Genomic DNA, 27,115 nt, shown 5'->3' on the forward strand with positions numbered 1-27,115 from the left:
GCTCTGTCTGGAGATACAGGAGATGGGATTGGGGGCCTTGGTCACACAAAGCAGCTACGCTACTGCTGAGCAAGGGTCTCTCATGCTTCCATAGACTCTGACGGCGGTTCCTGTGTCCGAGGGACAGCCCCTGTTTTCTGACGCCCGTCTTTAGAAACCCACTGTCTATTTCTGCCTTTTTAGGAGATGTATTTATGTTAAAACACGGAAATGCCACTGCTCACCAAGCAAACCTCCACGCTTTTGCCACTATAAAGCCACCAGCAGCAGCGAAATCCTGTCCCTATGTAAAATAGCTGCCCCTTCAGCCCCCCAAATAATCTCTATCCTGAGTCTTTGGGATACAAGATTTTGGAATTAAGAACTTGCTCTGATCCCAGTTACACTTTGATGGGGCTGAACTTAGAAGAGGGCAATGTCTCTTCTTTTTCTTTTTCTTTTCTTTTCTTTTCTTTCCTCCCTCCCACCTTCCTTTCTTTCTTTCTTTCTTTCTTTCTTTCTTTCTTTCTTTCTTTCTTTCTTTCTTTCTTTCTTTCTTTCTTTCTTTTCTTTCTACACCCTGACAGTCTGCCTATAGAAAAGTGTGCCTCATGCATGTGTAAGAAATATGAAGCCATTTTCTTCTTTTACATAAATATTGAAACCTTCCAGGTATTGGGAAGATATTTTGTTGCATCGGCAGCCCTACTAATGCTTAATCAAATTGGCCCCAGTGATTTCCAAGATAACCAACAATCCCATTTGATAGCCATTCATCCTGCTCCTTAAAAAATAAGAATTAAGGGCTAAAAACTTGTAGTAGGCGCTGGAAATTTCCCAAGCACACCTGTTGTTCAAAATCCAAGAAGAACCGGAGAGCCTTATCTCTGAAATCCCAGGGCCCAGAAACATGGCTGTGATTTGCCCATGGCCGCTGGGAGTGGATTAAGTGGCAGCTGCAAACCGAAGACCTCCATGGGCCAAAAAAGAAAAATGAGCCCAAATGTTTTCTGTCACAGATAAGGCGAAGCAAGCAAGAAAAACAGAACAGATGGCCAATCGTTGGACGAGATCATAAACAGACAGGTAGCTACACCTCGCTGTGCATAAAGTATTATTATACTGCGACCTCTTTGCGGGTAACTCAATCTCAATTTGTATTTAGAAAAGAATATATGGAGCCTTGGGTCTGAAAGATGATTTATTTATTTATTACATTTCTATACCGCCTCAAACTCTCAATCTGTTGCAGCTGCTCTCTACATGTTCTTGCTAACATTTCACAGATAAATAGAGTGATACATTGGCACTGGCATCCACCTGTTCTCAGGTTCTGTATTATTTGGGGTGGGACCATGGCTTCCTATTAACCTAGACACATTTTTTTTATGAACAACAGTAGCTCAGTGGTGGATTGCATGCAGAAGGTCCCAAATTCTGTCCTTGGCATCTTCAGATTAAAAGACCAGGAGGTTTTCCACACATGGCTCTATGCCTCGAGGTATCTAAAGAGAGAATCTGCTTCCCGGCAGATTTGAGGCATTTTAATTCGAGGGATGAGATGGACCATTCACATCGCCATCAGCACCTCCATCAACACCTTCCGAGAAAGCAGAAGCCCCGGAGGTTTTTTTCCAAAAGCTGCTGGAAATAGAGGATTTTGTTACCCTGGACATAACTCGGGCTAAGCCAGAATTTGCAGCCTCCCTTCAGAGAAAAACAAAGCCCTGTCTGTCCTGGTCCCTGATAGCCCGCAGGGATGTCGGGTTAAATCCAGCAAATATGTGGACTGGCACACTCCAGAAGAGAGTGGATTCGGGAGGAAACGTCCTGTCTGTAAAACCTCCTGGTAGCTGGTGATTTCCTGAGATGCTGCCAGTCAGTGTAGAGATGATATTGGCCTAGATGAGTCAGTGGTCTGACTCAGCAGGGAGCAGCTTCATGCGTTCATATGCTAGGATCACTGCCTGCTTCCCTACAGAGAGAGAATTTGAGGACCGGCCCACCCTAACCCCCGGCTTTGGGTCTAGAACAAACTGCTCAAAGAAGCAAGCACTGCTTGCACGACCGGAGTTCGGTCCAGAACGGGGACACATGGGTGACTGCAGAGTGCCACTTCCGTGACGTGAAAAACACACCACTTTTTCCAGCCGTCGAAGGCAATCCTGCCTCACGCCTCCGCTTCAGACGTTCAGAGAGGGGAAAACAAACAGAAGCTCTTTCCAACGGTGCCGTGGGTGGGTGCCGTGTCGGAAGAGGAATACAAATGAAGCAACTCTCCCCTTGATTTCAAGCGTCTCTTGTCCTTTCATGCTGCCACATGTGTTTTCTTGGGGGAATTTGGAGCCTGCTCAGTAATTTCCTGTTGCAACCTCATCTCGGCTTCTGACATGCTCTCTTAGTCACACAAGCATGTTCAGGGCAGTTTTAATCAACCCGATCCCCACAGCGAGCCACAGGAGGCCTCCAGAGACCCAGTGGGCTCTGCCGTGCCGGGGGAAAGCCGTGTGCCTGTGTGTTTAAGTGATCTGGGCGGGCTGAACACGCTGCCGATGGCAGAGGAAAGGCACAGCATCTCTGGCAGCAGTGCCACCGCCGTGGCCGTCGGCTCCGATCCAGGAGGCGACGAGGCCCCTTTGGGGTACCCTCTGAGCGTCTGCAAGGATGCTCTGCCTGCGCCGAAATATCTTTGCAGCCACTGCAAGGGGGTGCTGAGGAGAGCCCTGCAGACCGCCTGCGGACACCGTTACTGCTCGGCGTGCCTGGCCTGGATTATACAGTGAGTTTGCAGGGCGAGTGAGTCACGTGACGTGGGAGTGTGTGTGTCTGGAGTGTGTGTGTCTGGGAGGGGGGGAGAATTGAATGGCACTTAGAAGATTCAGCAGCAGAAGGGGAGGGAGACAGGCCAAGGAGGGCTTGTATGCACCAAGGCTGCTGGTGTGTGTTGATGAGCATTATTAGCCTCTGCCTTACAGGCGAGGGGTCTTTTCCAGCCTATTCTGGAGATGCTGCCGGGCTTCAGCCTGGGACCTTGGGCATGCAAAACGGATCCGGCAGCCAGGTTGCCTAGAACACAACATGTGTGCTGCAGCAGAGGCGCCATGTTCCCTGCAAACGCTGCACCCTGCCTGTTAGACCGGGGAGGCCCTGGATTCAGAGCCCAGTTGGCCCATGCCAAGATGAGGGTAGTGACATCGGGGTGGCGGGGAGGGAAACGCTGGGATGCTCTGACACAGCCTGTGCAAAAAGGGGGAATCCCAGAAGCATCACCTTTCCCCTCTCTGACTCACTGGTCAGAGGAGAAAGGCAGGATGCTAGCGGGGAAGAGGAGCTGGGCGACTCCACGGCTGACCAGAGGATGCTTCCTTTTGCATGCAGAATGCGTACTCTACTGCTGACCTACGGTTCCCAGGAGCAAGGGGCACACCTGCCCATTGTTGGGAGAACCGACTGAGGGGATACAGATCTTGGTAAAAGCTGGAATGGGCTGGAGAGGAATGACCCCTTAAAAGTCAAACTGGATCCCCAAACCAGTGGGATGTGCTGGAGACGTTGCAGGGCCATATTTTAACCCTGCAGTAATTCCAGTATCGCCCTTTTATTAACCTCTTCACAGCCAGAATGGCCCGCAACAGCCCAGAACGGCTGCCTTGTTGTGTCCCAGTAAGAGCAGGATGCGTCTCAACGGCGTCCCAATAAGAGTGGGGTGTGGGACACGGAAGAACGATACGGTAGCACTTAAATATTTCCAGGATTGCACTTTTATTAACTCCTTTGCAGCCAAAAGTGGAATGGAATGACCCAGAACGGCCCTTTAACCATCAAAATGGGCCCCCCAAATATTGGGATGTGTCAGAGGCACTTGATGGCGCTGTTTTAGAATAGAAACTTTTCCAAGTTTCCCCTTCACTTGGGGAAGCCAAAAAATCCCCCCCGAATGGGATGGCCCGGAAGAGCCCCTTAAAAACCCAACTGTATCTCAGACACAGCAGGATGCAGTATAACTTCAAGATTTCCAATTCTACACTTTTATTAACCCATTGGCAGCCAAAGTTGGAACTGAGCAGCCCAGAACAGACTCTTAAATATCACGCTGGACGTAAAACAAAACCTCTTGATGTGTTGCAGACGCGAGGGCAATGGTTTGGCACGGAAACCTAACCAATATTATAGTTTTTAATCAATCCCAAGTTGGACCAGATCAAAGAACAGAATACGACAGCTCAGAATAACTCCTTAAAAATAGAACTGAATGGGAGAAAAAAACAGGAAATGTGTGAGCCCCTTCAGAATGATGTTTTAAAACTGAAACCTCATCAATATTACACTTTACTGGAAACCAGGCTAGAATGGACCAGAAAGACCCCAAAATATCCAACTGTAGGCCACCTCCAGCCTCAGAGACAGGATGCCTTTAAATACCAGTTGCAGGGGAGCAACAGCAGGAGAATAAATAAATACATACATAAATGCAGATTGTTATATATTACAGCCTAGGATTATATTAGTTTTCCCTGATAGGAACATAGGTAGCTGCCATATACTGAGTCAGACCATTGGTCCATCTAGCTCAGTATTGTCTGCACAGATTGGCAGCGGCTTCTCCAAGATTTCAGACAAGAGTGCTAGGAACATAGGTAGCTGCCATATACTGAGTCCACCTAGCTCAGTATTGTCTACACAGACTGGCAGCGACTTCTCCACGGTGGCAGGCAGGCGTCTCTCTCAGCCCTGTCTTGGAGATGCTGCCAGGGAGGGAACTGGGAACCTTCAGCTCTTCCTAGAGTGTCTCCATCCCCTGAGGGGTATCTCTTCCAGTGCTCACACTTCTGGTCTCCCATTCATATGCAACCAGGGTGGACCCTGCTTAGCTAAGGGGACAAGTCATGTTTGTGACTACAAAACCAGCTCTCCTCTCTTGACCGGCTCTCCTCTTTTGTATTGTTTTTGGATTTTGTTTTGGATCAGGTCTATACCCTGTTTTGTGTTGTGTATGAGGAACACCCTGCCAAAGCCTCTCTCTTGTTATTCACAGCGGGAGAGGCAGTTAAGATCTCCTTGTCTCAGACTGGAAGAAAGTCACTGATATGGATAATAATATAAACATTATGACAAAAGTCCTCGGTCTACCTTGTCCAGTGACTCGCTTCTCACAGATGCCTCCAGGAAATGTTTCTGCAGGGAATAAAAGCAATCATTCTTCCCCAGTTTGCTACCATCATCTGGTATTCAGGGGTATACTGCTGCTCAACATGGAGGTTCCATCCAAGCATCAGGTCCAATGGCTACTATTAGATTTCGCCATGAATTTATTGACCCACCTTTTAAAGGCATCCAAGCTAGTGGCCCTGACTAACATCATCCTAGAGTGTGTGCGTTTGTGGAAGGTGTGTGTGACCTTGTTCAAGGAGCCAACTAGCATCCCTTTGATGAATTGCTTGTCCTTACCCTAATACGGGGTTCTCAGGTCTCCAGATATTGGACGCAACACCCACCACCCCCAGCCACAATAGCCAAAGGCAAGGGTTGATGGGGGTTGTAGTCTAAAAGGGCAGGGGGTGATGGGAGTTGTAGTCCAACGGCATCTGGGGACCCAAGTGTGTGAGGACCCCCGCCAAAATGGTTTCATTCAACTAAAGTAGCCATCTGGGTTAAGTTGGCATCTGAAAAGCACAGATTAAAAGGCAACCATTTGATATTCTTCTTCTCTCTCTCTTTTTTAATCCCCTCCAACACAGAAACGATAAAACCCCAATTTGTCAGAGTTGTAAGGCGGACGATGCTGGCGCCGTAAATGAAAGAAGTTTACTGTCGGTAGAAAAGGTATGTTGAGGCCTCTATTGATCCGACATTAATCTCCCCCCAGAAGATATATCTGACTTGGTTGGTATCATTTGCTAAGGACAATTGGGCAAAATGGATGATTGATTTCTCCCAAATCCGTTAAACTTGCTGTGCTGAAACTGATATTTGCATTTTTTTGAAGAAGTCTGAATGGGTAGATTTAGGCTAGACGTTAGCAAGGATTTCTCATCAGTGGAAGAATCTGCCTTGTACAATTCTCAAAGTGGTTTACACAGAGCAATGGATAATAAATAAGATAAGATGCTCTCCTGTCCCCAAAGGGCTCACAATCTGGGGAAAAATAAAAATAAGATCGACACCAGGAACAGCCACTGGAGGGATGCTGTGCTGGGGACGGATAGGGCCAGTTGCTCTCCCCCTGCTAAATATAAGAGAATCGCCACTTTGAAAGGTGCCTCTTGGCTCAGTTAGCAGGGCTCATGACTCAGACTAATTACATTTCTCCCCGTGTTCAAAACTTCTGCCATTTAGAAAACAAATAGCCCTTAAAAAAGAAAAAGAAAAGATAACCCATCTGTGAAGAAGGAGAGGTGGGCTCACACTCTCCATCCCTGCTCCTAGGAAAAAGTGTGAATAGAACAAAGCGTCGTTGCCTTTACAGTTTTCTCCGTGTTGACACCCCCTCCTTATCACTACCCCAGATATTAGGGGAAAACTGCAGTCATTTTTGTACAAAGGAAAAGGTTAGCGTTCGGGTAAAAAGGGAAGGAGAAATTGTGCCATCAGCCGGCAACCACAGAGCCATGTGGTTTCCGTGGTAGAATACAGGAGTGGTTTACCATTGCCTTCCTCCCACGCAGTATGAGCTGATGCCTTTGCCGTTGTCACTGAAGTGAGCATCCGCCTCCAGCACCTTCCTGTATTGCTGCTGCCCGATATAGGTGACTACAGATATATATTTTACGAGCCACAATCTGGGAAGCATAGCAGCGGGGATTCGAACTCACAGCCTCATGTTCCTGAGGCCATCTGCTTCCCCACAGCGCCAGGCTTTACAGACAGGGCTGTTACCCCGAATCCCCTCTGGAAGAGAGTGTGTGCGTTCGCACGCCAGCCAAACTGGCCCCGAAGTCCCTTCGAGATCCTTGGACGCACTCCACACACAAACCGGGCTTTGTCTTGCGAATTCTAGCTTCTCTCGAGGTATTTCCGGGTTTTAAAAAATGCTGGTTTTAAGTGACTTTTTCTGAAAACGCCGGAGTGTTTTCCAAGCATAAGAAGGAAACTCTCTTTAGGAATGCAGATATAGGCTTTAGAAATCTCTCCCTGCATTGACTGGAAGGGAAACAAGGAGGAATGCGATGTGAATTTGCACACACACACGCACGCACACACATAATCCCGAGAGCAGAGTTGAGGGGCTGCTTACACTCAATGCTGCGAGTGTAATTCAAAGTGGCTTCGCTCAACATCTACCCCGCAGCATGAAGCCTTGTGTGATAACGCCTGCAAAGAGGCACCTGTTAACGTGGTGATTCTCTTTATTTACCAGGGGGAGAGTAACTGGCCCTATCCGCCCCCAGCACAGGACCTACAGTGACTATTGCTGGTGTCTATCTTGTGTTTCTTTTGAGATTGTGAGCCCTTTGGGGACAGGGAGCCGTCTTATTTATTTGTTATTTCTCTGTGTAAACCGCCCTGAGCCATTTTTGGAAGGGCAGGATAGAAATCAAACAAATCAATCAAACAAACAAACAATTCCCTGGGAGTTAACCAACTGTTGTAATCACTCCATGGAGTAATCTTGGGAGGGCATCCCTGCCAGTCTTCATTTCCATTCCTCCGACAGCACCAATAACGTTTTTTGGTCGGGTTTTTTTCGTGTGTTTTAAGAACTTTGAGAAGCTTTTCAAATACCACTGCGAATTTAACCACAGCACGCCCGATGGCCAGGGCAATAAAAGCACGAGAAGACCCTGAAAACGGAAAGTCTTGTGATGCCATCACCTCTTTGCCATCTCTAGCAGGGTCGGTAAAGGGCGCCGTCGAGTCGGTGTTGACTCGTGGCAACCAGAGAGCCCTGTGGTTGTCTTTGGTAGAATACAGGAAGGGTTTGCCATGGCCTCCTCCCGCGCAGCATGAGATGATGCCTTTCAGCATCTTCCTAGATTGCTGCTGCCCAATATAGTACCAGCGGGGATTCGAACCGGCAACCTTCTGCTTGCTAATCAAGTCATTTCCCCGCTGCACCATTAGGAGGCTAGACCTTGTCAAAAAACCATAGGGAGCATCTGTCCCCATAGATGGTGCTGACCCCTCCTGCCCCCCACCGGCTGACTCATGTATAATATGTTGCCTGAAAAGGGATCCTGACACATTTGCTTTCTTGGTGCAGAGAGCAAGGCTCAGACTGATGCTTCCTTTAGGAATCTCGGTCTTTCATCCTCCCAAAATGCAATTAGTCAGAGTAGTGAATGCTGGCAACAGAAATGCGCCTGGCTTTTCCGTGTCTGCCTTGCCTAAGAAGTTGGACACCACTTTGCATTAACTGTCATTCTGTTCCCCCCCCCCTTAAAATGTCAGCTTGGGCCAGCTGGAACAGGAACGGTGAGCACCTTCCTTTACAACCTACAGACAAAGACAGAAGTGTTCTGCTCGGACTCCCTGCGTGACTTTCTCTCTCTCTCCTTTTTTTCTTTTCTTTTCCACGGAGCGTGTTCTGTTCGGTTTCCAAGCAATGGTTAATTTTCCATACCTTTTCCAGGGCAATTTACGACATCAAACGCGCACTTCTGCCGAGTTCCTCTGTACGCCTGAAAGCTTGTATGTCAGAACATCCAGCAGGCAATTCAGGTCGCGGTAAACAGGCCGTATTGTCGGTTAAATTGGCCTGTGTGGGTGTGGGTCGGGAATCCTGCCATAGACGCCGAGCGCAGATGAGTTTTGCTTTACAGGAACTCATTAATGTTTCAGAGAACGATGCTCTCTCTGCGTTGCCTGCTTTTAAAATGTCAGGTTTTGAAAGAAGTTATTTGGGACTGTGGAGAAATGAATGAGGCTGTGAATCACTTTGGTAAGGCAATGGGGGTAGCTAAGAATATAAGCAGAGATTTGCTGGATCAAAAACACAGGCGGCATGACTCCGGCCTTCCAGAGGTTGGACTACAACTCCCATCATCCCCACCCCAAATCACCCAAAGTCAGGAAAGATGGAAGATCTGCCGGAGAGCTGAAGTTGTGCTCGTCTGATTTAAACCTATATTCAGCTTCTCACACTAGCCAATTGTGTATTTATTTACTTATTTACTACATTTATATCCCGTGGTGTACATGTATATTTATCCTCACAACAACCCTGTGGGGTAGGCTAGGCTGAGAGAGAAGTGATTGGCTCAGAGTCACCCAGTCAGTGAGTTTCATGGCTGAACAGGGATTTGAACTCGGGTCTCCCCGGCCCTCGTCCAACACTCTAACTACACACAATGCAGTAATTTGTCTCACTCTTTAAAAAAAAAAGTCATCTCTTCTGGCAGCCGTTTAATGAATTGTAGACATTAGTTGTGTGGGGTGTGAAAAAGAAGTGCGATATTCTGTGAGTTTCATGGGGCAACCCCAGGGCCTGATATTACATGAGAGAGAGAAGGCCCATTAAACTCTGTCAGTCATCCTTCTGAGTAAATATGTGTAGGGTCTGAGCTGCCACTTTGCAGAAATGCCAGCGGCTTGAGCTGAGAGGCGGATATTGGCAGGAACCGAGATGCACGTTTGTGAGGTTTGGGGAAGTAAGCCGTTGTGAAAGGAAGACTCACATAGCAAAAGCAACTTTTACTTCCTGGGCATTTTTTTTTTCAGCAGATAAGCCCGTTTTCATGACCTCAGTCCCTTCAATATATTAGTGCTGCATTTAATCAATCAATCTGGTGAGAGTAATCAATTAATGCCCCTCCCAGCAATCAATTAAAACCCTTTAGAACCACTAAACACCTCCCAATTAATTGGACAACAGCAGATCCCCAACCCCAGGAAAATATTTTGAAAAGGAGTGCTTATAAAAACCAGATAAGAAGTGCCACCTTAGAGGAGAAATCCCTTCTGTGTGTGAGAGATAATGGGGAATACCTCTTCCAGGATTATGGGGAATACCTCTCCCAAGGTTACAGGGCTATGGGGAATACCTCTTCCAGGATTGTGGGGAATACCTCTTCTAAGATTATGCTATGACGCAAGCATCCATAATCTGAAAACAAACAAATAATGCTTTTTTTGGCTGCAGTTCATCCAATGAATCATCTAAAATTCCTATGATTAATCGTCTGTGCCTTCCTTTAAAAAAGGGGTGGGTGGGATCTGATACTGGGTTTTCACCCTATCTGCTTCTAGGCGTTTAGCGATGCAGCCATTAACAAGGAGATTTCGGAACTTGACGTGCATTGTGGAATCCCTGACTGTACCTGGACCGGCCTCCTGAAGACATTGGAAGTAAGCGGAAAGATGGATTTGCCACGGCCTGGCAGAGGGGAATAGGGGAGCTTCCTCAAGGGTTTGCTTTAGCTCTTCAGGTCGGACAGTTGCCAGTTGCCAGGGCTGGGACCTGCACGCCATCATCAGATGTGCCGCCACGCCCCCCCCCGAATTTCAGGTTTCACCCGGATTTTAAGCGTCTCACCCAGATGGCTTAGCCCACCCAGATTCGCCCAGATTTCAGCTTTCATTTTAAAAAATAAATAAAAATGAAAGCTCAACTCTCGCCCTTGTAGGAGCAGAGTTAAGGTGCAAAGCGTGCCGTCAAAAGTTATTTTCCAGCCAATTTGCCTAATCGGCAAATTAGGGACCCGGATTCAGAAAGCCAGACTGTGGCAGGCAACCCTACCTACCCAGGACGATGCGGCAGGAAGCGTGATGTTCGGGGAGAGTGTTGATCTCTTCACCACTTGCCATTCCCAGGAGCATCAGAGCACATGTGAACATGTCCTAACCCCGTGCCACTTTGGGTGCGGACAGAAGGTGGCGCGGAAGAAGCTGGCGGATCATTGGCAGACCTGCCCAGACGGCGGCACCTCAGGCAGAAGCTGCAACTCAAAGGTTTGCCGTCATGAGCACCCGGTATGTCGAAAAAGGGGGCCTCGGGCCCGACTGGGGGTTGCAGAGTTCACAACGCCCCCAGGATGCCTCTGTGTGTGTCTGGCTCCAGCCAGAAGGGTCTAGTAGGAAAATGGGAGGAGAGCCGGTCTGGTGGTAGCAAGCATGCCTTGTCCCCTTTGCTAAGCATGGTCCGCCCTGGTTTGCATGTGGATGGGAGACTACGTGTGAGCACTGGAAGAGATTCCCCTCCAGGGATGGAGCCGCTCTGGGAAGAGCAGAAGGTTCCCAGTTCCCTTCAGATAGCGCTGAGGGAGACTCCTGCTTGCAACCTCGGAGAAGCCGCTGCCAGTCTGGGTAGACAATGCTGAGCTAGATGGACCAAGGGTCTGACTCAGTATATGGCAGCTCCCTATGTTCCTATGAACTGACTATTCCTAGATGGATGGTCCTTGGGATCAGAGGTCCAGGCTGGGGTGGGCTTCTCCTCCTCCGGGCGGGTCTCCTCTAAGCCAGTGTCTGGGCAAACCCTGACAGGGGAGTACCAGCAAAAAGGAATCATGCTTGATCTCCAGGAAGGGCAGCGCATTTGTTCAGTCCCACTGTCTCTCTCTCTCTTAAGTCCTTTCGCTGATGTTCTCTCACGCAGGATCCTCCGGAACCTCCCAAGGGCGAAGATGGGTGTCGGTTTTCCAGGATTGGATGCGTGTTCAAGGTGAGGCAAACCGCCCCCTGGGTCCTCTATTGATGTGTGGGGAGAGGGAAGCTGAGGGAGGAACACACAACTGTTTGGTTCCATGCACTCCTGGTTGATTTTGTGAGCCTTTGTGGGGCCGCAAAGAACCATCTTCTTATGCCCTTTGCTATGCCCCTACCTCAGTGGTAGAGCAACCTTCTTGCACGCAGAGGGTCCCAGGTTCAAATCCTGACAGCATCTCCAGGTAGGGCTGGGAGAGACTCCTGCCTGCAACCTTGGAGAGCCGCTGCCAGTCAGTGTAGACAATGCTGAGCTAGATGGACCAAGGGTCTGACTCAGTAGACGGCAGCATCACATGTGAAGAAGGCCTGGAGCACAGTGTTACACTCTTCAGCCCTACATTGGACAGGGCTGTATTTGAATGTCGGAGCAGAAGGCCCCAGGTTCCCTCCCTGGCAGCATCTCCCAGTAGGGCTGAGAGAGACTCCTGCCTGAAGTCTTGAAGAGCCGCTGCCAGCCAGTGTAGACAATTCTGTGGTAGATGGACCCATGGTCTGACTCAGTGTCAACCCCTTCTAACTGAACAAAGAAACACCTTTACAAGTGGTGATTCTCTTGTATTTAGCAGGTGGAGAGCAACAGGCCCTATCCATCCCCAGAACAGCATCCTTCCAGTGGCTGTTGTTGGGGTCTCTCTTATGTTTCTTTTTTAGAAACATAAACATGTTTCTTTTTAGAAACATTTTTTTTCTCTTGTTTTTTTTTAGATTGTGAGCCCTTTGGGGACAGGGATACCAAATGATACAATTTAAAGCACATTCTCCTTATATACAAACTAGCTCTCTTGAGAGATATAGCATCAAACTTTTGCATCCATCCTGATGCAAAAGGGTTTTAAAAAATCTTATTTGTGTATTTTCCTATGTAAACCCATCTCTGGCACCTTTTATAAAGGCACTGAAGACACATTTTTCACCCAGGCTTTTAATTAGAGTTATGTAAAATTTTAATGTTGGTTTTAAATGATTTTGTTGTTGTTGTTGTTGTTGTTACATTTCTATACTGCCCAAAATCCATGTCTCTGGATGGTTTACAATTAAAATTTAAAACATCAAATCACTTAACAATTAAAATCATTTGAAACATTAAATTTTTTTAAAAAACATTTAAAACCCAGTTTGTTTGTTTTTTAAATTCTTTTTCTTTTTAGAAGCCTAGATCTAATTAAAAGCCAGGGTGAATAAAGGCATCTTCAGTGCCTTTTTAAAAGAGGCACTTTTGATTTGAATGGGTCATTGATCTTAACGGTTTTTATTGTGACGAAAGCCGCCCTTGAGCCATTTTTGGCAGGGCGGTATATAAATCAAACCAATCAGCAAGAAATAAATCAAATAATATCAACGGCTTTGAGAAGTTTGGCTGAAGAGCAGTATATAAAATATCCGTAGTCGTAGTAACAGTACAGGTGAAACTCGGAAAATTAGAATATCGTGCAAAAGTCCATTAATTTCAGTAATGCAACTTAAAAGGTGAAACTGATATATGAGACAGCCAGATAAGTCAAGCCTTCATTTGTTATAATTGTGATGATCATGGCGTACAGCTCATGAAAACCCCAAATCCACAATCCCAGAAAATTAGAATATTACATGGAACCAAGAAGACAAGGATTGAAGAATAGAACAATATCGGACCTCTGAAAAGTATAAGCATACATATGTATTCAGTACTTGGTTTGGGCCCCTTTTGCAGCAATTACTGCCTCAATGCGGCGTGGCATGGATGCTATCAGCCTGTGGCACTGATGAGGTATTATGGAAGACCAGGATGCTTCATTAGCGGCCTTCAGCAATTCTGCATTGTTTGGTCTCATGTCTCTCATCCTTCTCTTGGCAATGCCCCATAGATTCTCTATGGGGTCAGGTCAGGCAAGTTTGCTGGCCAGTCAAGCACAGTACACTGTATACTTTTCAGAGGTCCGATATTGTTCTGTTCTACAATCCTTGTCTTCTTGGTTCCATGTAATATTCTAATTTTCTGGGATTGTGGATTTGGGGTTTTCATGAGCTATACGCCATGATCATCACAATTATAACAAATTAAGGCTTGACTTATCTCGCTTTGCATGTAATGCGTCTGTCTCATATATCAGTTTCACCTTTTAATTTGCATTACTGAAATTAATGGACTTTTGCATGATATTCTAATTTTCTGAGTTTCACCTGTACAAGGTAACTTTTTCTGTTCCTACGACGGGGGTCCTGCCTCCCCCAAACAGGGCGACGCAGAAGAGAGGGACGAACACGAGAGAATTGCTTTGGCGATCCACTTAGCCCTTCTGCTCCGACATGTGCAGCAACGCATGGCCAGTCTGTGCCCCACAGGTGGTGGGGTGAACATGTGTTTGAGGGACGCCAGGGCTCTGAAAGGCCTCTTCTTCAGCCTCTATCATCAGAGGGCCTTGGAAGGGGACTCTTTGCCTCTGGACGGGGAGCGAGCCGGCGGTCCAATGCCGGCCAGGAGAGCAAAGGAGGTCTCCGTGCTCGAAGCCAAGCTGTGCGTGTTTGAAAACATCGCCTCTGTGCTGAGCAAAGAGATGGATCTGTCGCGCCAGAGGATGGTCGCTTTCCGGCGGCAGAGAGGACTGGACCAGGACACGATCCGTGGCTTGGAGCTGAAGGTAACGCTCCGCCCGTGGCTCGGAGGTCGAACACGCACTGGGCGGGGAGGAGGTCCTGGGTGCGGTTCCCGCCCTCTCCACTTGAAAGGATCTCGGGATGCAGGGTCAGGAAATACCTGGGCCTGAGACCCCCAGAGAAGAACAGCCAGGATGCCCCAGTCTTTCTCAGACTCTAGATCGCAGAGGCCAAAAAAAAAAAAAAAAAATGCTCTGAACACCACACTGGAAGCACAATTTGCTCTTGTGAAACATAGCAGCAGGGATTCGAACCAGCAACCTCTTGCTCTCTAGGCAGATTACTTCCCTGGATAGCCCGTCATTTGTCCAGAAGCCGAGAGCTAGTCTCATGGTAGCAAGTATGAATTGTCTCCTTTGCTAAGCAGGGTCTGCTCCAGTTTGCATTTGGATGGGAGACTCCATGTGAGCGCTGTAAGGTATTCCCCTTCAGGGATGGGGCCAAAGAGCATCTGCATACATGCATACGTGCGTGCAAGTTCCCTCCCAAGTTCCCTCCCTGGCAGCATCTCCAAGATAGGGCTGAGAGAGGCTCCTGCCTGCAACCTTGGAGAAGCCGCTGCCGGTCTGTGTAGACAATACTGAGCTAGACAGACAGATGGTCTGACTCAGTTCAGCTCAGTTTATTACGATCATTGATCAAATACAGAGTCCAAGCCCAGATAAAAGGATCCTTCAAAGTGAATAGCTGTACACATATAGGAATGACAATAAAATACATAAAATTTAAATTTTAAAAAGAAGAGGGTGGAACAAACTAAAAACCAACCAACCTGAATTAGCCATTTCTAAGAAACCATGTGTGGCTCTTAACCGCAGTCATGCAGAATTTAGCCACCAGATACGAGACATCGGTGTATTTATCAGAAAGAAACAGGCTCATATAAAACACCTCGGAGTTATTCGGGAATCTCAGAACAAGAGGAGCAATGTATCCAGAACACAAATTATGATCAAAGGAACAATACAGTAGAAGGCAATCTGCTATGTTCCTAGATGTCCCTGTCCCATTCCCAGGGGATGGGACGTGACCCGGAACTCTGCACTCTGTCTCCCTGTTCCTATTTGGGAATGTTCCAAGATGCTCCTGCAGATTCTCATGCACCCCCAAATAGTATCTTTCCCTCTCTCCAAGATTGCTGATCTCCAGCGACGCCTGGCACAGAAAAATACAGCCCTGGAGAGAGTCCAGGAGCGCCTCCAGTTGGCCGAGCAGGCTTCCCACGATGGCACCCTTCTGTGGAAGATCACAGATGTACATCGGAAGTGCTATGAAGCCCTGAGCGGAAGGGTTGGTAGTCTGCAGTCTCCCGGTAAACACATGTCTAGGGTGGGGTGCAGTCTAGCTGAAAGACAGAATCATTTCCGGAAAACCAGCAAGTTCCTAAAGGCTGGTTTTGGGGAAGCGTCTAATTGCTCCATATTTTGAACTTTTTGGGGGGTGTTGGATTTTGGAACGACCTGGCCTTGTTTCCATCATGGAACTGACACACCAGAAGTTCTCCCTTGTTTCATTTTATTTATTTTATTTGGCAGATTTGCATACCGCCCCAAACTTCCATCTCTGGGCAGTTAACAATAACGTCAAACAAGTTAAAACATACACACAAATCTTAAAACAATTTAGACAATCTAAAAATCAAATTCATCTTTCTGAGTTTACTGCACATGCGCAGTTCCCACTTTCATTTCCTTCTGCTCATGAATGTCTCCCCCCCCATCAATGTGATCACTAATAAAATTATGGGGGGGAACTCCGTTTGGATGTGATCGTGGGACACACAGCTGCATCCAGGTGTTTTTTAATTGAGGCACATGCGCAGTTAGGTGCATTGATAAAATCCTACAAAAAAGGAAACTTGACAAGATATATATGTAAACCGCCTAGAGATGTGATTTGGGGTGGTATATGACTCCATAAAATAAAAAATAAAAATGCTTGTCTCAAATTCCATTAAGATGGTGTTTTACTAGCGTGCAGTAATGCCTGGCATTGATTTGATGGATACCTGTATTAAAATAAAAGTGAGGGAAAGTTAAAATCTAAGCCTGATTTAATCAGAGGCCCTGATTGAAAGTTACTGGGTTTTTAAAAATGTATTTTAAATGATCAAAATGTGTTCAATCAATTTATCCAACTGACAAAAAATTGCAGGCCAAGCCTGAACCATTGGTAGCATGGGGATAGAATGGTCCCTTTCTCACCTCTTTAATCATTCTTGAGGGCATTTTGAGACAGGGGCCTCCGTCAGATCTCATTTTGTTCCCTTAGAGGAGATGTCTGGATTTGGTTCGTAACACAGTGGGGTGGGGAAGAGCATCTGCTTTGCATGCAGAAGGCCCCAGGTTCAATCCCTGCCAAGTAGAGCTGGGAAAGAATCCTGCCTGACACCTTGGAGAAGCCGCTGCCAGTCAGTGTCGACAATCCTAAGCTAGATGGGCCAAGGGACTGACTCTGTCGGAGGCAGCTTCCTATATGCCTAACTCCAAAGTTCTCCTTTTCCAGCATTCTACACGGCACAATATGGCTACAAACTGTGCATGAGGCTTTTCCTGAACGGTGAGGGGAGAGGCAAAGGGAGCCACGTTTCGCTCTTCCTGGTGCTACTGAAAGGGGATTACGATGCACTGCTGCCGTGGCCTTTTGCACACAAGGTAAAGGGGATGCCATTCTCTCCACCAGCTCATCCCAAAAACTCTTCATCTTTTGCAGCCTGATCTCGCGAGCCATGCGGGAGGGGAGGTGGCCTTGTGGTAGCGAGCATGGATTGTCCAGTTTGCTAAGCAGGGTCTGCCCTGGTTTGCACTTGGATGGGCGGCCACGTGCAAGCACTGTCCGCTGTAAGCTATTCCCGTTCGGGGATGGGGCCGTAGCTCTGTAGTAGAGCTTCTGTTTTATATGCAGAAGGTCCCGGGTTCAATCCCTGGCAGCATCTCCAGGTAGGGCTGGGCGAGACGCCCCACTTGGAGAGATGTTGCCAGTCAGTGTAGACAATACTGAGCTAGATGGACCAAGGGTCTGACTCAGTAGGAGGCAGCATCACACATGAAGAAGGCCTGTAGCTCCCTGGCAGCATCTTCAGGTAGGGCTGGGACGGACTCCTGCCTGCAACACTGGAAAGCCCCTGCCAGTCAGTGTAGACAGGCTAAATGGGCCAGTGGTCTGACCTGGTTGAAGGCAGCTGTCCATGTTCCTCTGAGGTTGCATTTGCACATTGTTGATGCTCAGCCACGACGTGGAGTTCGGATTCTGTGCCCAGAAAGATCGCCGTTTGGGACTTAGAAATGGTGCAAACAATTGTAGTCGTCCACACGTTTGTGTCATTATTCTGCTTGTGTTTTGGAGAAACGCTTCTGAGTTGAAAAGGTCTTGATTTCCATCTCCCTCGCCTATGACGGGGCGAGGTAGCGCTTGGGCTGACCAGTGGCTGGATTCAAGATCAGGCAGCCTCCGGTGGCTTCCATCCCTCGGTGGAAGCAGCAGACATGCAAACAGTCCCACCAGACTGCGCTTCTCTCCCTCTGGGAAAACAACTGGATTTTGTTTAGTTGTTTCACTCTTGGAGTTGAGGCTCCATATCTCTTGTTTTCCCACCAGCTGACCTTGAGATGTGGGAACGGCTGTTTCCACTTATCGGGGAAAGCACCTGCTGTTGTGATGCATTTGCTTATTAAAGATAGACAAGAGCCAAAAGGGAGGGGGGCGCGGGGAGAGAAATAGATCCGATCAAATTCTGTTTCCTTTCGAAGCCTAACCTGTTCTGATTTCTCTTCCCCTGCTGTCCCACAGATCACCTTTATGCTGCTGGATCAGAACAGTGGTGAGCATCTAATCCACACTTTCCACCCGGATCCAACCTCCGTCGCTTTCCAGAGGCCCGTGACGGACATGAACGAAGCTAGCGGCTGTGCCAGATTTCTTCCGCTGGCCAAACTGCAGTCCCCAAAACATGCCTATTTAAAAGAAGGCACCCTTTTCCTCAAGGGCGTGGCGGAACCTGCACTGTGAGAACATGCCCGGCAAAAGTTCTGGTGGTGGGACGGGTGGTGACCCGAGCTGAAGCCTGAAGAGACACATCGGAAACGGGAGCTGCAAAAGAGCTGATCTGCATCTGCACAAAGGCTGATTTGGGCCCTGCAAAAGAGCTGATTGGCATCTGCAAAAAGGTCAATTTGGGCACTGCCATTCGCAAAAAGGCTGATTTGGGCCCTGCAAAAGAGCTGATTGGCATCTGCAAAAAGGTCAATTTGGGCACTGCCATTCGCAAAAAGGCTGATTTGGGCCCTGCAAAAGAGCTGATTTGCATCTGCAAGAAGGTGGATTTGGGCACTGCAGTTACTCATGGTTATGGGGACAATTAGCATGTGAAATTTCTTGCTTCCAGGCCCCAGTTCTGGGTGTTGTGAGTTTGAGGCAGTATATAGGGCAGTGTGTTTGTGTGATTTTGCTGGTGTGTGTATGTGCGTTAGGTGCTGAATTGTCTAAGTTCAGCATCCCGTGGTGATGGAGGAGGTCTCTGTATCATATTCATGAGCAGAGCAAATGCCAAGTTAGGGCTGCAACTTTTAATCGATTAATCACTGGGAAAATAAGGTTGCTACCCCATTAAAGAGCCTCCCTATCTGCAATAGGGGCATAATAATCCTGGCCTCCTCTACAGGGTTGTTGTAATTTTGTAAGGATGACTGGGATAGTGTCTGTGAACACTGCAGACACTGTAGATATGCAAAATAATAACAGGTATGGACCTGCAACACAATGTTGCAATATGTCCTTGGTGTGCATGTGCCACCTGAGCCTGCGCCTTAGCATGCTGAAAGTTTCAGGTACCTTTCCCCCTCAGAAGCAGGAGTCGTGACAGTCCTGAGGGAGTATTCTTCAAGCTGAGAAAGAAAGTTTCTCAGTCTTTTTATTAAAGCCCCCCCACACACACACACACCATTGCCACTGAGTTCCATTAGATCCGCCCACCTGATTGTCTGTTAACTGCCTTCTGAGTCCGTGAACATTCCGCTCCCTTGAATTACAGTTTTTTTAGGGAGTTGCCCCCCCTTAAGTTTCCTTTTTTCAGATGTTTGTGAACACAATATATCTGCCGGAACCTCCCTCTCACTCACAGGTCTTGCGGTTATGTGTCCGTGAGGACCATGACATGCAACTCTTTTGGAAATCAGTATAAAGATAATTCATATTTTCTGAGGCTGGTGCATCCTTTGCCTTGCTCTGAATTAGCAGCCGGATGCAGGATGCCAATTTCCGCCCCATCCTTCAAAAATACAGCTTTGAAGTAGACAAACCCTAGCTGGGAAAGTAAGGCCCTATAGAAATGAAGGCAACGAGAGCGGCTAATTTAAAAGCCCTGCCAGAAATCCTGTTTCCTAATCAATGACAGCCAGGAACGGCTCACCTCGGAACTCGGTAATTCCATTTCCCATGGTAAACAACATGCAAAATTGGGACGCTGGACTCAAATGTGGTACATAATCAAATAGAAAAGGCTTTTGCTGGCCAATGCACTCATTGCCCTTTCAAACTAGCAGCACCATGATGGATCTTGAAAAAGATATTCTGTATATTGCAGGCAGCGGGTTAAGAATCTCCCTGGCTGTGCCCGAGGAGTGCCAGAGCAGTCACAAGAACTGTGTGTCCCTTTTGTTAAGTGTAAGCTTTTGCCTAAGAACACCAGTGGAAGTGGGAATCGGGCGCTGAGCACAAAGTGTTAGTTTCCGGAACAGCTGGCCTGGATACTTCTCTCTCTCTCTCTCTCGAATAAGGTTGATGTATGGCCAGAAATGATTGCCTTTAACCCAAAATACAGATCTGGAAAAGGAAGCTCTTCAATTCCTGTTTGAAAAACCTGAATGCAAATAGCTCTTTTTGGCTTTTCCTTTGGTGGCATTCAGAAGTTCCTACTGTACATGCAGCTGACCTCTTGCAAGCTCCACTTGTACATGCAGGCGACCTCTTGCAAATGCCAAATGTACATGCAGGTGACCTCTTGCAAGCTTCACTTGTACATGCAGATGACCTCTTGCAAACTCCATTTGTACATGCAGGTGACCTCTTGTAAGTTCCAGCTGAACATGCAGGTGACCTCTTGCAAAAATTCCCGATGTGTCTCTGCACAGCCTACATGCAAGTGATTTATCTATTTTATTTATTTAGTACATTTATATACCGCCCCATACAAAAAAAAGTCCCTGGACGGTTCACAGTATCTAACCCTGCTCTGCATATGTCTTCACTCCATCTAGTGAGAACATTGGCAGGGTCTTTATTGCAATTTTGGAATGTCCTTCCTCTGTTGCCTTCCACTAGAGATGTAAATCCTATCCACCCCAGGTGACATTTGGCTGCCGACTCATTTGTTGTGGTTATAATTGTGTTCAGCGGCTGTTACTGCTGCCGTAATTGGCTTTGTGGTTTGTCTGTTTAAATTATTGTTTCCAGTGTGTGTTTATTCTATGTAAGCTCCCTGGAATGGGGGAAAGGAGCATGTGATGGTTTAAATAAATAAATCTGTCAACTTAATGGAGATATGTTTGTGAGATGCTCTCGTTTGATTTTGCAGCTCCTCTCTTGCACAGCTTATCTTCTCTATTTTAATTGCACCCAGCCATCTCGGATAGAAACCTCAAGGCAGAATTATCTGGTTGAGGGGAACTCTCAAGGGTGAAAAATCAAATCCCTCCATATATTTACGATCTCCGGTTCAGTTCCTGTTCGGATGCGAACTTTAAACAGTGGTTCAGAAACCGGTTCGGACATTTTCAACTGGTTTCGAACCAGTTCAGCTCCAATTCACACAGAATTCTCTCCAGCTCTTTTGCTTGTCGGGTTCACTCTCTCATTATGTTAATGGGGAGGAGGGAAATCCTTGTTTTGAAAACAGTTTGTTTTTGAATGGTTATTAAACAGAATACAGAAAAGATAAAAACAGGAAGGCAGAACATTACTCAGGCAATTAAGATCGAAGTGCCTGATCACTGAGGCACTTGATTTGAACTGGTTATCACTTTCGGTGTGTAGGAGTCGATTGCAGTTCTGGGGAGCCAAGAGATGTTTATTTGGGTTCAGCTGCAGTTCACGGGAAACAACTCTCTGAGCTGTTTTTGGGGGTGTGTGGTTTGACTGCCTGCTTGTAAGGTGCTGGGGTCTCAAGCCTGGGACCTTGGCAGCGGGCTTCACACACACACACACACACACACACACTGATGTGAGCCTTGCTGCTCCACAGCACCGCCCTGACTGTGGCAAGATGAGGAACTGCATCCAGCCTCCCCAGAAACTCACTTATTTATTTGATTTGATTTGATTTGATTTCTATACCCCCCTTCCAAAGTGGCTCAGGGCGGTTTACAATTAAAATAATCAAGTAACCTGGGAGCCATTATATAAGAACTCTCTCAGAGATGGCTGCCAGGTGCGACTTTCTTGTCAGTGGAAGAAGCTGAGCACACTTGCCTTGTCTTCTCTGGAAATTGACTACTTCATCTTAGGTCGCCTTATCTCCCTCTCCTGCTCTGGAACCTGATCACCAGCCTGACCGCATTTTTTTTTTTTTTGACCCTGACCCTGCCGGGCCCTGACCCCACTTATTTCTCTTTGCCTCAGAGGGCTGAAGCTGAGAAGGCTGCAGTACCTGCTTTGGCCATTTGCGGTGGTGGCGCTGGAGTGCAGCAGGAAGCTGGCCAGCAGCTCCGTCCTGGCTTTGAGATCCCTTCCTGGGATGTGTTTTGAACAACTCAGGCATGCTACAGAAGCACGGTGGACCTTCGGAAGATTCTTGCGAGTCACCAGGGTGGTTAAAACTGGAAGTGCCTCAAAGAAGAGGAGCAAGTAAATAGCTTTGCATTTGGAATGTGGTGAGCAAACAGGCCGAAGTCTTTTTATTTTCCTCTTGCAGGCGGGAGACTTGATGGGGTAGGAAGGAACTCCAAGGGTGTGCTGTCATGTTGGTTGGGGGGCAGATTCTGTTTTCAATACCCCTCCTCAGCTCAACTTGCATATGTGTGAATATATAGCTCTTGCAAGAACTTCTCAAGGCTCCGGTGGTCTATCTCCTTACAGCAAAACCGGGCAAGGCTGCCCTTGGAACTTCCTGCCACTTGGAATGTGCCGGTGCTATTATTGTATGTACAGAATGTTGGCTGGGTTTTCAGATTTGCACAGCCCTTGTGGCTTCTTCGTTCTCTGATTTATGCGACGGCAGAAATGCGTGCCCAGAAAGCTTCTTTGCAAAACAGCTGAGGATCCGTTAGATTTGCATCAAGTAAAGAGTCGGAAGGACACCCTGAAAGGTCTCCTTAAGAAAGTTGGCAGGATGCCCCTAGATTGGATCCGCACCCTCATTTGGGGGCATCGTGCCTTCTGGCGCTGAATCTACGGCACTCTAAAGCTATCCGCCTGACCCCAAATGATTGGCAACCATGCCGTCAGCCGGGCTTCTCCTGGCCCCATCTGGAATGCATTGTGTGAAGGCACGCTCCCAAACGTTCGTTTTTCCTCTCCAGCTCTCATTGCAGAGATCAGTTTTCGCAACCCTGCTGCATAAGATGAGGAGGGGCCGGGATTCAGAAGGTGGTGTCTCTGGTGGTTGGGTAGCGCCTGGCAGACGTGGGGGCGTCTGCGGAAGGGCCCAGGTTCGATGGGCTGGGCAGGTCCTCTGTGTCTGAAACCTTGGAGAGCTGCTGCCTGTCAGAGTAGACAATGCTGAGCTGGTTGGGCTATAGGCCTGACTCTAGAAGGCAGCATCATGGAGGAAGGAGAAGGACTCGGTCTTGCTTTGTTTTTCACTGTTTGACGAAGATGTTTCCCTTTCGCATCTGTTGTCCAAACGAAGCACAACTCAGCGAGGGAGGAGGAGAATTGGTCTTGTGGTAGCAAGCATGAATTGTTCCCTTGAATAAGCAGGGGCTGCCTTGGTTTGCACTTGGATGGGAAACTACATATGAGTCCGGAAGATATTCCCCTTAGGGGCTGCGGGCATAGCTCAGCGGAAGAGCAGAGGGTCCCAGGTCCCAGGTAGGGCTGAGAGAGACTCCTGCCTGAAACCTTGGAGTGATGCTGCCAGCCATTGTAGACAATACTGAGCTAGACGGACCAAGGATCTGACTCGGTATACAGCAGCTTCCCAAGTTGCCTGAGGACCATCTCTCATTTCTAACCTGTCCGAGGTTATCGTCTCTGGGCCCTGAGATATAATCCAGACCCAGCCACCACTCACACAGGCTTCTGCTGCTGCAGAGCAGCAAAGATTCCTAGTCCTCTCACATGGCCTTTCTCATCCTGAGGCCTTCGGGGCTTGCTTTTTAAAGAAGCGATGCACCACGGCCACCGGAACGGAGTGACGCTGGTATGTAACCACTCATTTCCAAGGGCACTTGAGGGTTTGCGATGCAGCCCACCCCAAACTGCAATAAACCGACGACTGATTCTGTGTCAGCTTGAGGCAGACACCACAAAAAAGCCATAAAACCAAGGAGCTGCACAGAGCAGTCGGTCACCGAAGTTATTTATAACCCGCTCATCATGTCATGACTCACGGCTGCTCCGTCATGACTCATTGCAAATGTCAGGACTTTGGGAGCTTGTAAACTTTTATCAAAATACTTCTCGGGAGGACCGAAGGGGGAAAGAATCCAGTTCTTCAGGGAAGTACAGCTCCTTTCTTCCCGGATGAACTTACAAAGGGTGTGATTCTGTGGAACAAGGAGTGCTTTTGAGGAACAGAAGGTAGATCCTTCAGAGGGCTCTTGGCCAGAATTAGGGCTGCTAACACCAGTCCTGCGAAGATGCCTTTTACGAGAGGTTGCACAGAAGGAAAAAATTCCACCTGTTGCTGATTCTCCTGCCACGGTTACCTGCTTTCCGTTGTCAAAATGGGATCCCTTTAAATAATTGAAATACAATTATGTCCACTAAAGAGAGTCCAGTTACTGACTAGTGACTGTTGTTTTTTTTTAAATGGCTTTTAGCCCTGGCAGCAAAATCCAGCCTGCAGGTTCAGGAGCAGTCTATCTGATTCCTTGAAACAACAAGGAAGGGGGATCTGGCTGGATGCTTTTGGACTCCATGTGCTTGGGGCTGTAACCAAGGCAAGCCGATGCATGTTTACTCAGAAGTAAGTATGCATGTTGAGGATTGCAGCCTGTGTCTTTAAGATGCCACCAGATCTTTTGCTGCCAGTCAGATCCTTTGCACAGTTACTTGGGAGTAAATAATTGGATTCAGTCCTACTTCTGAGCAACTGGGGAGGAGAGCTGGTCTTGGGATAGCGAGCATGAATGGTCCCTCTTTGCTAAGCAGGCTCTGCCTTGGTTTGCATTTGGATGAGTGACTACGTGTAAGCACTGCGAGATAGTCCCCTCAGGGGATAGGACCTTAGCTCAGGGGAAGAACACCTGCTTGCGTGTAGAAGGTCCCCGGTTCAGTCTCTGGCAGCATCTCCAGGTAGGGCTGGGAAAGACCCCTGCCTGAAACCTTGGAGAGATGCTGCCAGTCAGTGTAGACAACGCTGAGCTAGATGGACCAGTCGAAGGCAGCTTCCTATGTTCCTAATGATTGCACTGTAACACAGCTACCCCTCTGGGACTGAATCCTGGATAGGTACACATCAATCAATCGATCGATCGATCAAATGGATTGATTTATTTCACCCACGTATTATATTTATATCCCACTTTGCCGCTGAGATCACTCAAAGCGGTTTACAATTAAAATCCACGCAAAGGCAATTTCCTATACTGGAGTTCTCAAATATGGATTACAGCCCCCATCCTTCAACGCAGGCCGTTGTGGCTGAGGATGATGGGAGTTGTAGTCCAACAATATCTGGGGAGCCAATGTTGAGAACCTGTCTCAGATAGCATTGCACAGCATACCGTGCTATATGATCACATTTCCTCTCCTTCGCCTTTTCCACGGTTCCTGCCTTTCTAGACTGATGCACAGAAGGCATTTCCCTCATCAAATCATGCCCGTAACAGACCAGCGTCTTCAAGGCAATATGAAACAGTCATCAATAATAAAAACCCACGGATCAGATGCACGAGGTGTTCTCCGTGAGTCAGAAAGTCGGGGTGCAATTCTGGGCGAGCGAATACTTTTGCGTGGGTTTTGAGGGAGATCCTATCTGGCTGTACGGAGAGTGTGGATTCTCGAAGCACGTGATATTCTATCGACCCAAACAAATGCACCCAAAGGTTGCCACATGAGTCGATGAACCTCTGTCTGTGCATCTCTGGCCGCTTCTTTGTGTTTGGGGTGCTCCTAAATGTTGCTGCTTTCTAAATGTGGGAGAATTTGGGGTGCTTTCAATGGAAACATATTCACAATGTCTTGTGGTACTTAGAGGGGTTACTTGGGGTGCTGGGCTTGAGGTGGGCATACCTGACACTCCAGTGAGGGGGGGAAAGAGAGAACAATTGTGAATTATGGGTAGCATACTTACCTGGCAGGGGAGACACCTTGATCATGAAGGAGGTTTACCCAGGGTGGGTCTCATCCATTGCACTGCGGGTGTGCTGACCCCTGTGATTTCCCCAAATGCGGGAAACTCAGCTGCATAATTTGTGGGAATTATGCAGTCTGCTTTTAAACTTCTGTTTCTTGCTTTTTAAGTTTTTGTCTCTTGGTCACACTGGAGTGTGACACAATGTCAGGAAATGCCTCATATGTACAGGTTGTGAATGAATAAACTGGATTCAAATCTAGTGGGTAGCATCTCAAACATGTCCAGAGTTTTAAAGGTTTTATCTCTTGGTCACACAAGAGCGTGACGGCATGTCGGCAAATAATATGCAGTTTGTGAATAAACTGGATTCAAATCTAGTGGGTAGCATTTCAAACATGTCCAGAATTTTTAAGGTTTTATCTCTTGGTCACACTAGAGTGTGACGGCATGTTGGCAAATATATGCAGGTTGTGAATGAATAAACTGGATTCTACTCTAACGGGTAGCATCTTGTCCACGTCCATGCTTTTAAAGTTCTGTTTCTTGGTCACACTCCGGTGTGACAGAATGTTGAGAAATGCCTTATATCTAGGGGTTTTGAATGAATGAATTGGATTCTGAGCTAGTGGGTAAAGTAAGTAAAGGGTGCCGTCGAGTCAGTGTCGACTCCTGGAGCCCACAGAGCCCTGTGGTTGTCTTTGGTAGGATACAGGAGGGGTTGACCATTGCCTCCTCCCGCGCAGTATGAGATGATGCCTTTCAGCATCTTCCTAGATTGCTGCTGCCTGATAGAGGCGTTTCCCATAGTCTGGGAAACATTTCCTATCGTCTGAGAAACATACCAGCGGGGATTCTACTGGGTAGCATCTCATAAATGTCCAGTGTTGTTACGTTTTTATCTCTTGGTCACACGGGAGCGTGACGGAATGTCGGGAAATGCCTTATAACAATGTGCAGAGGGTCTCGAGTTCAATCCCTGGCAGCGTCTCCAGGTAGGCCTGGGAAAGACCTTGGAGAGCTGCTGCCAGTCAGTGTAGACAATCCTGAGCTAGATGGACCGGTGGTCTGACTCGGTATCCGGCAGCTTCCCACGTCGCCCTAGGCAGGGGAGCCACAAGCAGGCCAAGAAGGCCAACTCTCACCCTTGCATTTGCTCCCCAGGAGAGGAGACCTGAGTCTGGGTGCCCAGGCTGTCAGCGGGATAGGCTGCGCTTGCACATGGAGGCTCAGCCAGGCACTTGATGCCCCCCCCTTCATCTGTGTGCGCACGCCTTCATCCCCACGCGCCAGCAGCAATGGCTCCTTCCCTTCCCAGGGCTGAGGGCGGGCGGCAGAGAGAGGCAGGATGGAGCCCGGAGGAGGCGGCCGTGCTAATTACATAAGCAAAACGTAAATAATCCGCGG

At 47.8% G+C, this 27,115-nt stretch overlaps 1 protein-coding gene and 1 non-coding gene across 4 annotated transcripts; both read left to right on the forward strand.

Moving 5' to 3' along the window:
- Positions 1-2,244: 2,244 nt before the first annotated feature.
- TRAF1 (TNF receptor associated factor 1) lies at positions 2,245-20,791 on the forward strand. 3 transcript variants are annotated; one of them, XR_008312706.1, is made up of 9 exons: positions 2,245-2,758; positions 5,718-5,802; positions 10,165-10,263; positions 10,729-10,887; positions 11,513-11,578; positions 13,839-14,240; positions 15,391-15,546; positions 16,762-16,910; positions 18,046-18,182. XR_008312706.1 is itself a non-coding variant. In XM_053281839.1 (9 exons), exons 1-9 carry the CDS (start codon positions 2,532-2,534, stop codon positions 18,262-18,264), a joined length of 1,563 nt encoding a protein of 520 aa, XP_053137814.1. In that variant the 5' UTR covers positions 2,248-2,531; the 3' UTR covers positions 18,265-20,791. The 3 variants fall into 3 exon arrangements, 2 of the variants coding, with proteins under 2 accessions (XP_053137814.1, XP_053137813.1); XM_053281839.1 differs by having other exon boundaries at positions 2,248-2,758; positions 10,729-10,866; positions 15,391-15,568; positions 18,046-20,791; XM_053281838.1 differs by having other exon boundaries at positions 2,249-2,758; positions 15,391-15,568; positions 18,046-20,791.
- Positions 20,792-25,700: 4,909 nt separating this feature from the next.
- LOC128339138 (U1 spliceosomal RNA) lies at positions 25,701-25,866 on the forward strand. Its single transcript, XR_008312865.1, has one exon. It is a non-coding gene; the product is annotated as a U1 spliceosomal RNA (small nuclear RNA).
- The last annotated feature ends 1,249 nt before the right edge of the window (positions 25,867-27,115 follow it).

Source organism: Hemicordylus capensis, chromosome 17 (genome assembly GCF_027244095.1).
Source record: "Hemicordylus capensis ecotype Gifberg chromosome 17, rHemCap1.1.pri, whole genome shotgun sequence".
Taxonomy (NCBI): Eukaryota; Metazoa; Chordata; class Lepidosauria; order Squamata; family Cordylidae; genus Hemicordylus; species Hemicordylus capensis.